The sequence below is a fragment of the Triticum urartu genome, chromosome 6A (genome assembly GCF_056163025.1).
Source record: "Triticum urartu cultivar PI428250 chromosome 6A, HENAU_Tu73, whole genome shotgun sequence".
Taxonomy (NCBI): domain Eukaryota; kingdom Viridiplantae; phylum Streptophyta; class Magnoliopsida; order Poales; family Poaceae; genus Triticum; species Triticum urartu.
In genome coordinates this window covers 524,831,730-524,842,880 of record NC_141878.1, presented here as the reverse complement: position 1 = coordinate 524,842,880, position 11,151 = coordinate 524,831,730, and the positions used below count along the sequence as shown (strand labels likewise).

General features: G+C 42.9%; 1 protein-coding gene across 1 annotated transcript; it reads right to left on the bottom strand.

Moving 5' to 3' along the window:
* Positions 1–637: 637 nt before the first annotated feature.
* LOC125514620 (rac-like GTP-binding protein 3) lies at positions 638–3,898 on the bottom strand. The gene is made up of 8 exons (XM_048679956.2): positions 3,543–3,898; positions 3,166–3,253; positions 2,899–3,008; positions 2,725–2,788; positions 2,032–2,096; positions 1,830–1,895; positions 1,623–1,726; positions 638–995 (listed from the first exon to the last, which is right to left on the bottom strand). The coding sequence occupies exons 1-8, from the start codon at positions 3,645–3,647 to the stop codon at positions 956–958; spliced, it is 642 nt and encodes a 213-aa protein (XP_048535913.1). The 5' UTR covers positions 3,648–3,898; the 3' UTR covers positions 638–955.
* Between the last annotated feature and the right edge of the window lie 7,253 nt (positions 3,899–11,151).

Sequence of the window (11,151 nt, the reverse complement as noted above, 5' to 3'; positions counted from 1 at the left end):
ATCGGCTCGAAAAGCATCCTTGTATGTGAAGGTGCTCCTCCAGATCTGGGTATGATAGCAGTTCCCCTCTTTCTCAATGTTGCTTCAGCGGCGGAGGAGGACAATGGTGGGCGACGTTTCGGTATGGCACAAGATTCTGCCAAAGTAAAATTGCAATTTTACTTCCTGCGGAGTCTTTGGTGTAATATTTTAAGATATGTATGTATGTCTCTTATGATGACTAGATGTATACTCTGTAATCGATTTGTCTAATTTATGAAATATATGTGGTTATTTCATTTTTTTTACCTTTTTAGTTTAAATATGTCCAAAATATAACCGTTTTCGTCCAGTTTCTATGAAATCCGTCATATTTAAATGAAATACAACCTTGTTTGCATGAACTTCATCCAGTTTATTGAAGAAGTGTTTGCAATGTATGCGGCAACGGTTGGATAGCGGCCTCCCACATTCATGTCCACAGTTTGGTCCCCCTGTCCGCCAACGGAGACAATTTGCAGTTGGAGATGCCCTTATTGTTGTTGACAAATATGCTCCGCCTGCTACCAGCGTCGCATGCCAACTGTAAAGATTTATAGTCCTCAACCAAACTGGCACATCCGTAAGATTTCAATGTTGCTCTCAATGTCGCCGGCCGTGGAATCAGAAAATAGACTAAACTGAACTGAGAATACACCGAGACTTCAAAAGTTGCGACCTTGTCACTGACACAGCAAAATCTCGTTTGCTTCTACACAACTTCCTAACACGATGAATGCTAATAAAACACGGGCATTCTGCAGCACATAAGCAAGGGCTAGTTTAACCATCTAACTCTAGTAATTAATTACCGACGATGCAAATATACACATTGACCGTGCAATCAGCACATCCAACGGATCTCGAGTGTTTGTCAATTTGGCGCTGCACACCCATGGCAATCGCTTCAGGCAAGAGACACCTTCTCCTTTATCATTCAGGATTTGAAGCATAGCATTTTCCTTCCACCGAAGTTCCTTCATTTGCAACACACAAAATTCAACATTAAGAAGCGAAGCAGAACACGCATAAGATGGCGATCCTATGCGTTCATTTCATATACATTTCAGAACAAAAGCATAACCAACCTCAACATGTCTAAATGCACGGTTTGGCAACATATTACGGTAAGACTACAATGTTATTATTCCCTTGCCACTACTGGGGGAGGGGGCAGTGTACTTTAGATCTAAAACACCAAGGGGTGCTCAAATCACCCTGGATTTTTATTTACACAATTCACATTCTAGGTAAATTTGGTTATTGCAGACAATGACTCAAATTAATCGTGCCAAATTTCTATGAATGATAAAAAAATAGCTTTAGAAGTTGCTCCCTCTGAGTTCCCCAAAACTTTCCATTTCAGACATAGCAAGTAAGACTTTAAGAGCTTCGACAACCAATATCTCTTGTAAACAAGATTCAATAATTGGAAAGGTAACTTTATAATATAAGAGTGACTGGGTTATAACTAGTAGTGGTCAACGCTGCATTTTGGAGACCGTGCTTATGCCCAAAATGACAACTATTACAATACTGGAGGGAAGTATTATCAAAAAGAAAATTGATAATGAAGAAAAACTGAAAGTGTTGTATTTACTTACATCATAGAACATCCCCGGCGCTGTTTCTTTTTCTTCTTTTCTCTTTGTTTAGTTGGGGGCTGGATTACTACCTTGATAGCAGCATCAAACACAGCTTTGACATTCTGCATATTGCACAAGTGTAAGAATTTTCAGCTTACACAAACACTTTGAAGAAGAAACAATTGCTGCAGCGAGGGCATACAGTTCTCTTACAGAAAACTTTACCTGTTGTGTCTTTGAGCTGCACTCTATGTAATATAAAGCACCAACTTGCTTACGAAGTTCCTCCCCCTGTGGCAATAGCAAGCACAAAATTGAGTTTCAGAAGCCAGGTTGCATTTATCATCTCTTTGACCTTAAGGTCAAGGACATTCAAAGCTCACCGATTTATCAACAATCAACAACATATACAATTGAGATGTACTACCTGTGCTGTGGTAACGGGTATCATGCCAGGGTGGTCCAGCAAATAGTGCTTGTCTTCACGAAGATCTGCAAGCAACATTACAATTTGTGAATATTAAAACCATATTTAATTAAGGAATGATTTGTCGTAGATATATAGTGTTGGATAGTATTTCTTGTTGGCCTATTAGGCTTCCTACCCCCAGCAGCAAATGAATGGTTTTGACAGCTACAATGATCTTGAGAAGTGCATGATTAATCTCATAGAAAGTAGCTAGTTAAGGACGCAGGATTAGGATTTTTCTTGTGTGCTTCATCCATGGTTCATAATCAATCATGGCAGAGTTTTTCATTATCACGTTTAAACACGACATTTCATGCAGTCCAATCCGTAAACGACCTTAAACCTTACCATATTTATTAAGCTTCACCAGACATACTATTTATTCAACAACTATTTGGATGATAGCTTCTGTAAGCTACAAAGTATCTGGCCCCCAACTACATGGATGATAAGCTGTCCACGCTACAAAAGATCACTATCAGTGGATTACCAACCAAACTAAATTCCAACCACGCCGAGACAAGGAGACGCCAACGAGTTACTACTACGTAACAGGACAAGATACACAAATCATGCCACCAATCCCACCCACCGCCCACCTATAAGCAGTTATTAAGCAAACAATAAGCTTTCACTGTCATCACAACTCACCCAGTTTTGTGCCTACCAGCACAACCGGCACGCCGGGCGCGTAATGCTGAAGCTCCGGTATCCACTGAAAGAGGAAACAACAAGGCGCAAAACATTCAAACCTCTTTGACATTTTTTTCCAAATAAAAAGGAACAAGTCCTACTACAAAGGATGCTAGTAGAGCATTTCGGCACCTTCTTCATGATATTCTCATAGCTAGCTCGGCTCACGAGAGAGAAGGCAAGCACAAAAACATCAGCGCCGCGGTAGCTCAGAGGCCTCAGCCGGTTGTAATCCTCCTGCCCTGCAAGGATGGTACCATGTGAGCTCCCCCGGTTACCAAATGAATTCGTCAGAGAGTAAAATTTGCTGCTGCGATGTGCAGCTGAGGCAAAACAAAACCTACAAACCACAGGCGCAGCAGGGCAAAGAAAGCGGTCGAATCAGGGGGTGAGAGTTACCGGCGGTGTCCCAAAGGCCCAAATTCACGGTGGTGCCGTCCGCCACCACGTTTGCGCTGAAATTGTCGAACACCGTGGGTATGTAGTCCTGCCAAGGCCAATGCCCGTCAGAAAATTGAGAAATTGGTGTCTCAGGCGCAATGTAAAATCAGCCACGACGCTAATCCATCACAGAAAAACACGCCTCGAAAGCAAATTGGGAAAGATCCTTTGCGCGACAGTCTCCAATAATACAAAATCACCACCGGTACCGTACTGAAAAAAAAAATACCCTGAAATGGAACATATCTAAAGCTCGCGCCTTTGGCGCAAGAGCCGGCTGCAGGCTTGCAGCAACAGGGGGGGAGGGGGAGAGAGAGGAAAGATTTGGTGCTCACGGTGGGGAACTTGTTGCTGGTGTAGCAGATGAGCATGCAGGTCTTGCCGACGGCGCCGTCGCCCACCGTGACGCACTTGATGAACCGGGAAGCGCTGGACGCCATGGACGCGCGCGCCTCTCCGAGTCCTTCCCCCGGAGGTCGAGGAAGGGGGGCGAGGGGAGGGGACAGAAGAGGGGTGGGGAGAGGAGCGGAGCGGAGCGGCGGAGCTCTTGCTGCGGTGGTGGTGATGGGGGTAAGTGTTTGGTGCGTGACTTCTTGAGGAAGTGAAGAGGGTCACATGCTTGGCACCTCACTGTACTGTCCCGAGAGCAGACAAGTAGAGGACGACCCCCGCTCCCCCCCTCCCTCCCTCCCTCCCGCTTGTCGTGTTGGTGCTACTGCTTGGCGGTGGGGGAGTGAATTGCAGCTCTAGGATAGGACCTGTGAATTCATTTATCATGATACGTATACGCATTTCAACAGGCAACTACGTATACGTATTTATTTATTTATCAAGAGTACAGTAGTTGATAAATGTGGTGATGTTGCAGTGAGTTCTAATGTGAAATTAGTGTATGATTGCACGATATATTGCTCTTCGTGCATAGACACGTATATATGATGTACAAAGGTGGACCACGAACCTCAACTATACAAGAAATTAGGAGGCGGGTCCAATACATAATATGCACATAACACATATAGATATTGTGAGACCTGTTGTAGTAATAAGATAATAGAGCGTTTCTACGAGCAAAACACTAACAAGAATTTCCTACTGTTCTTTGGAATAAAAGAATGATTCCCTAAAGCTGATTTGATATTATGTATGATCCGTGTGTTTGAAGTTTTGTGTATTTTCAATCACCTTTTCTGTGGTTCGCTTTATTAGTTTTCATACATGTAGGTTTTCTTAAATTCTCATGTACCAATTCATGCTCGTAGCATTATTTTTTGCATAAAAGAACTGATAAAATAAATATAATATAAAGATGAACAATAATGCTTATCGTGACAAGCTAAATGGGCACCTAGCTGAACTTACTAATATTGGCGCGCTTATCTTTGTTTTGAAAAATGACACGCTATTGTGCGTAATTTCATGAAACGGCCTAGCTGACGTAGCTCAAATATTAAAATTTTAGTTGTCGCTCATAGTATAATGACTGCTTTAAAGCGGAACTGAAATGCTAAGTTTAGAACTGTGTAAAACAGAGTTGGCCGCTAGATAATACTCCCTCCTTTCCGGTTTATAGGGCTTATCTCAAAATTTTAGTTTTTCCATTTTATAAGGCTCAATTTGGTTGTTCCCCATCATATATTCAGACTTCAAGGTGCATTAAATCATTGCATGCAATTATTAAGAGAAAACTGACCAATGCATGTGCATGCATTGCATTGCAATTAATGCATTCGTAAACATAATTTTTTGAGGAAAACAAGAGCATTAATTGGGTGCTTTTGCAAACTACAAAAAATATTCCACCACTCATCATCTACCTTGGTTGGTGAGATTTTTAAATTGAGCCTTATAAATCGGAAAGGAGGGAGGGTTTGATCTTCGTTAGTCATCATCAAATCAGTCGCTTTTATGTGTTTCACTGTTGAGTGCTCTATCTTTGTTATGGAATACATGAAATGAATATGCACATCTTTTCAAATATATGCTATTAATTGCGTTTATATGTGTGTATGTATGTCACAGAATTAACATTCCGGATGAATTGTATTCGCGGCCTAAAGCGGAAATGAAATGTTGAGTTCAGAACTATGTAAAATGGAGATGGCGGCTAGATAAGATATATGGCTTGATCTTCATTAGTTATCATCAAATCAGTTGCTTTTAATAATTTCATTCATTACCGAGTAGTCTATCTAGATTATGGAATAAATGGAACAAATACGCACATCTTTTCAGATATATCATATTAATTGTATTTATATTATGCGTATATGTGTCACATGAATTAGTATCCCAATTTAATTGTATTAAGACTCCCGCCTTTTACAAATACTGGTAGTTTTCTTTCTTTACCTTTCGTTGACTACTATGCATGACTTTTGACTACCACGTTCGGCCATATATGATAGCAAAAATTGCAGAATGTGTTTGGAAGGTCGATCCAGCGACATTATTTTCACATGGTTTATATTACACAACACATACTACATCCATGCTGCCTTACCATAGTGGACGAAGAGGATACTAGGAGTATACAAGGGATAACCCGAAATCTCCATAATTGCAACTAGTGCCGAAAGTGTCGTGGAAACTTGGGAGAAAAATGCGCCTCATCATAGCCAGCGATGGGAAGGACAAAAAAAAAGTTGCAGTAGTGTCAATTGAAAGGGGTGCTTTCAACTTTGAACCAATGTTCATACACAAAGTGATAATGTGTATACATCGTAGCCAGCGATAGTAGAAGTCTTCAACAAAAAGCAAAACAATGTGGTGATTTTTGCAGTTCTGGGTTGTAATGTGAAATTGGTATATTCTCATACCTGTTGCAATACATTTGGTGAGCGAAATCCTAAAGAAATTATCTTATTGTCGGTGTTTTGAGTAAAAGAATGATTATGTAAAGCTACGTTGATATTACGTAGGATCCACGTGTTCGAAGTTCTAATGCGTTTTCAGTCGCTTTTACTGTGATTCACTTTGTTGATTTTCATACATATAGGTTTTCTTAATTTCTCATGTAGCAACTCATACACATAGCATAATTTCAGAAAACGAGAAACCTGGTAATAAAAAAATTATTATATGAACAATGATGCTTATCATGATAACCTAAATGGGCACCCAGCTGAACTTGCTAATATTGGTGCACTTATCTTGTTTTGAAAATAGACCTGACATTGTGCGCAATATCATGAAACAACCTGGCTAACGGCTGTCGTAGCTCAAATATTAAAGATTTAGTTGTTGTCCATAGTATAATGACTACTCTAAAGCAAAACCAAATGCTAAGTGTAGAAGTGTGTAAAACAGAGATGTTAGCTTAGATATCAGGGTTTGATCTTCGTTAGTTATCCGGCTACTTTTATGTGCTTCCCTACCAAGTACTAAACCTTAATTATGCAATAAATAAAATTAATATTCACATTTTTCTCAAATGTATGTTATTAACTGCTTTTATATTGTGTGTATATGTATCACAAGAATCAACATCCCGATTGAATCATATTGATACTCCCGCATTTTACAAATATTGGTAATTTAATTTATTTTATCCTTCGTCAACTACCATGCATGACTTTTACAACCATGTTCAACTATATATGATTAAAAGTTGCAGTATATGACTAAAGTTTAAGTCAATTGAATGATACTATTCTCACATGGCTTATCTCTATGCCTTACACATACTACGTCCCATGTTGACCTACGTTGTTGATGGGTTGGGTACCAGAAGCCTGCAATAGATAACCCGAAATCTCCAAAATTTCAGCTAGTGCCCAAAATGCCCCCAAAATAACAGGTCAATTTTTTTTTCAAAAAAATAAAGATTCAGGTCTAGCGTATAAAAGTTCATCAAAAGCGCAAAGCACATCAAACATATTAAAAATTACAGCGAGGTCTCTAGACCACCGAATGACCATTACCACCAAAAAAGTATAAAAACATGACATTATAATCATAAACCGGAGAGAACAAGTGCCAATTGTAGCCAGTGACGGATCAAAATTTTGCACTAGTGTCAATTAAAAAGGGGTTGCTTTCAACCTCTAAGCAACGTTCATACACAAAGTGACAAAGGTTCCAACTAATTAATCACCTACGAGTCTTGGGCGGGAAGCAATGTGGTGTTCCTGGTCCGTTTGGTGATGTTTTAGATGCCCCTTGCGATCTTTGTCATGAGATGCTATGTTTTGCAACTCAAGTAAAGAAATTCCCGTCCTTCAGTAACACGTACAGTAATATAAAAAGGAGGTGGAATGGAATATGGCTGTCATTGTTTAGCATTTTTGTGTGTTTCCTGCCCTGCACATGAAATCCCCTTTTCACCCTTTCTCTTGGAAGCTTGCTCATAGTACCCTCGCACACGCTGTACACACCATGACCCCAATCATCAAATCATTGGTTAATGAGGCTCCCATCATTGCGAGGGTTAGCAGCGCCCCAGAAATGCCGCCGGTGAATCGTGTACAAGCTCGTTCTTTCCCGCATTTTTCTTTTAAAAAATACTTTCTCTGTAAAAAAAATATGAAAACATTTAGATCATCAAAATAGTGATCTAAACAATCTTATACTCCCCCCGGTCCTTTTTAGTTCGCATATAAGATTTGACTGAAGTCAAGCCTCGTAAAATTTGACCAACTTTATAAAAAAAAAATACCAACATTCACAATCTGAAATCAATATCAATAGATGTGTCATGACTTAAAGTTTCATATTGTATAACTTTAGCATGGCAGATGTTGATATTTTTTCATATAAATACGGTCAAACTTTGTGAAGTTTGACTTCAGAGAATTGTAATATGCAGAGTAAAAAGGACCAGAGAAAGTATCTATTCGCAGAGGGGGTAAAAACGTCCTATAATGTAAGACTTTTTTTAACCTTAGTGTAGTATTAAAAAATGTCTTATATTATGGGACAGAGGGACTTAAAGTCATGCAGCTCTGCTTCTTCCCCTCCTGCATTTCTCCCATCTCGTTCGGTACATATGTGAAAGAAAAGAGGAACGGATCACCCACCAATTTACTAAAGTCAAACGATGATGAAAGCACTCCTCGCCAATTTGTGAGGTCAAATCGTCATGACAAAAGCGTATCCCACCAGTCCACAAAGCCGGATCACGGCAAAAGCATTTTATAGTTACCGTCTTGGCAATTCGGCATGCATGAGACCACTCACACACTCACCGCCTTTACTTGCCCCTTACGATGAGTAGAGAGTGATCAAATGCTCCACCGATGATGACATGAATAGTAAGTCGGGGGGATCGACCGGGGACATGTACGCTCAGACCGAGACGTGGCGTAGAAAAATGAACACCAAGTGCAACTTACACTTTGTTTAGATTAGATTAGATACATTACATTGGTCGACCGCGAGAAAAAATATGTCCGAGCGAGCTCCTGGTGCACGGAGACAAAGGCTCTGTTTGGTTCGGCTGTGAATTTTTAAAAGCAGCTGTGAAAAATTTACTATGAAAAAACGGTTGTGAAAAATTCGATGTGAAAAGGATATATGTTATTTGGCAAACCAGCTGATACAACCCTTTTAGATCTTGGCTCGCAGTGAAATCAGATTTTGGAAAGCATATCCTAAGCTGCTTCCGCTTTTGATTCAAATTTTGACAGCGAATTTCTGAAATCGAATTCTGCTGGGTTCGTCCTTTAATTCAGATTCTGCTACGCGACAGCGAAATCCGTCAATAAAAACTGAACTAAACAGAGCCAAAAGCATCTGGCTTCCTGAACGCACGCTCTTCCTTTTTGTTCGCTATCTCTTCTCTGGCCACCGTGATTAATTAGGACGGACGGACGGACGGACAAAGCTTGGATTTACATGGTGTGCGTGCGTGCGTGCATGCATGCATGCCAGCTGGTCGTGTCCCTGGCAGATCGGCAACGCTTTCTGCTGATTCGTGCGCGTCTGCGTGCCCTCCGGCCTCTGCCGGCTCAAAACGGTATATAAAAGCATCTCCAACAGGCGAGCTAAACAAGCGTCGTGTCGTAAATATACCTATTTTAGCGCGCGCGTAGCCCGGCGGATGGCTCTAGCGGGCGCGCAATAACCGCGCGCGCGGTATAATCAGTTGGGCGCGCGGCAAGAAGCGGTACCTCGCGCGGTGTATTTGCGGCGCCCGCTTCCGCACGCGGCACACTCGACGCTCGCGCTGCGCTCTTCTTCTTCCCCTCCAAAACCCCGCGCGCGCCGGCGCCGGCGACCCGCACCCATGGACGCACGCGTCGGCACCCCGCTCACCCCGTCCTATAGCCGCGACCCCCCCGCCACCGCCGCCGCCGCCACAAACCCTAGCCCGGGTGGCGTTGGCCTCGCCTCCGCCGAAGCTCCTCCGACCAGCGGCCTCGCGCGCGGCCTCTTCATGCCGCCGCGGATGACCTCGGCGGCGGGTGGCGTCGCGCCAGCGCCGGCCCGAGCCGCCGCCCCCTCCTCCTCAAAGCTCCCCAATGCGGCGCGGCCAAAGAAGGGCAAGACATCGGCGAAGAAAAACAAGACGGCGGACGGCTCCGGTACCTCCAAGGCGAGGAGGAAGAAGCTTGCGGGGCGTGCGACAGGCGCGGCGGCTGCCGAAGCGCCGGCAAGCTCACTCGTTGAGCCGGCGGCCGGCGCGCACAACATGTTCGACGAAATGCCTCCAAGGTAAAAAATTCTAACTTTTCATTTTTTTTGTTATTTTTTGAATGCATTCGTCACATATAGATAGCTTATTTGCATTGTGCAAAAAAAATTGTAGTCTCAATGATGATGCATACATGTCAACGATGGGTGTTGGCTCCAACAATTCGCATTGGTCTCAAACCAATGACATGCATTTTGAAGACCATGACTTCGAGGTGGACGGGGAGGGTGAGGGCATTGTCGACGCACCGAAAGGAAGAGCGGGCAATTACACCAATGCCGATGACATCTTACTATGCAATACTTGGTTGCAAGTGTCGAAGGATCCATCCGTTGGAGGTGATCAAAGTAGAGATGCTTATTGGAACCGGATGAAGGAACACTTTGATACTCGCAACGTGAGTGGAATTGACCGCTCCAACTGATCACTTAGGTCCTGGTGGTCGACAATCAACTCGGATTGTCAAAGGTGGGCGGCCTGTCAAAAGGCGGTTGGCAAGTTGAACCCAAGTGGCACAAATGAGGACGATAGAGTAAGCGCCATTTCATCTTACATGTTGGTGCTAACTTGCTTTTTTTGCTTGTTGTTGGTGCTAACTTGCTTTCTTTTCATGTAGTTCAGCATTGCGCAAAACTTGTTCAAAGAAGAGGAGAGGAAAACCAAGAAGGGGAAGATCAAGAAAGGAAGGGTATTTACTTTGCCTCATTGCTATGAAGTGTTGAAGGATGATGAGAAATGGAAGAAGCGTGAAGATTTGGATGATTTGCATTTGAGCGACAAACAGAAGCGAACAATTAAGTTGGATGATGATGATGAGGATGATGCATCAAGTGATGACGGCAAGAGAAGCCCCACACCCAACTCAGTTTCATACTCGAAGCCAAAGCGGCCGGATGGGTGCAAGAAAGACAAAACCGAAAAAGAAGAAGAGGAAAGGAGATGATGAGCTCAAAAATGCTATGGAAACTATTGTGAAGGCAAGAAAAAAAGCCAACGAGAGGTGAGAAAAATGGCAAGGACCCAAGATGCCGCGGCCGAGGAGAAGAGGTTGGCGGCCGAGGAGAGGAGGGTGGTGGCCAAGGAGAGGAAGGTGGCTTTGGAGGAAAGGAAGGTGAGCAATGAGGAGCGAACTAGGTTGTTGGAATGGGAGAAGCACTTGTTCTTCTTGGACACAACTAACCTCAATGCGGCGCAAAAGGAGTATGTCAATCTTGCCCAAGAAGAAGTCTTGATCCAAAAAAGAGCCATGGTTCATGCAATGGGTGGTGGTGGCCTCGGCGCAATGGGTGGCGGTGGCCTCAGCGCCATGG

What these genes read in the sequence shown, in the direction of transcription:
- LOC125514620 (XM_048679956.2), bottom strand. Translation starts at nt 3,647, where the DNA reads ATGGCGTCCAGCGCTTCCCGGTTCATCAAGTGCGTCACGGTGGGCGAC. An exon ending in CCAGCAACAAGTTCCCCACC is followed by an intron (nt 3,254 to 3,542) that starts GTGAGCACCAAA and finishes TGGCCTTGGCAG; the next exon opens with GACTACATACCCACGGTGTT. An exon ending in ATGAGAATATCATGAAGAAG is followed by an intron (nt 2,789 to 2,898) that starts GTGCCGAAATGC and finishes TTCCTCTTTCAG; the next exon opens with TGGATACCGGAGCTTCAGCA.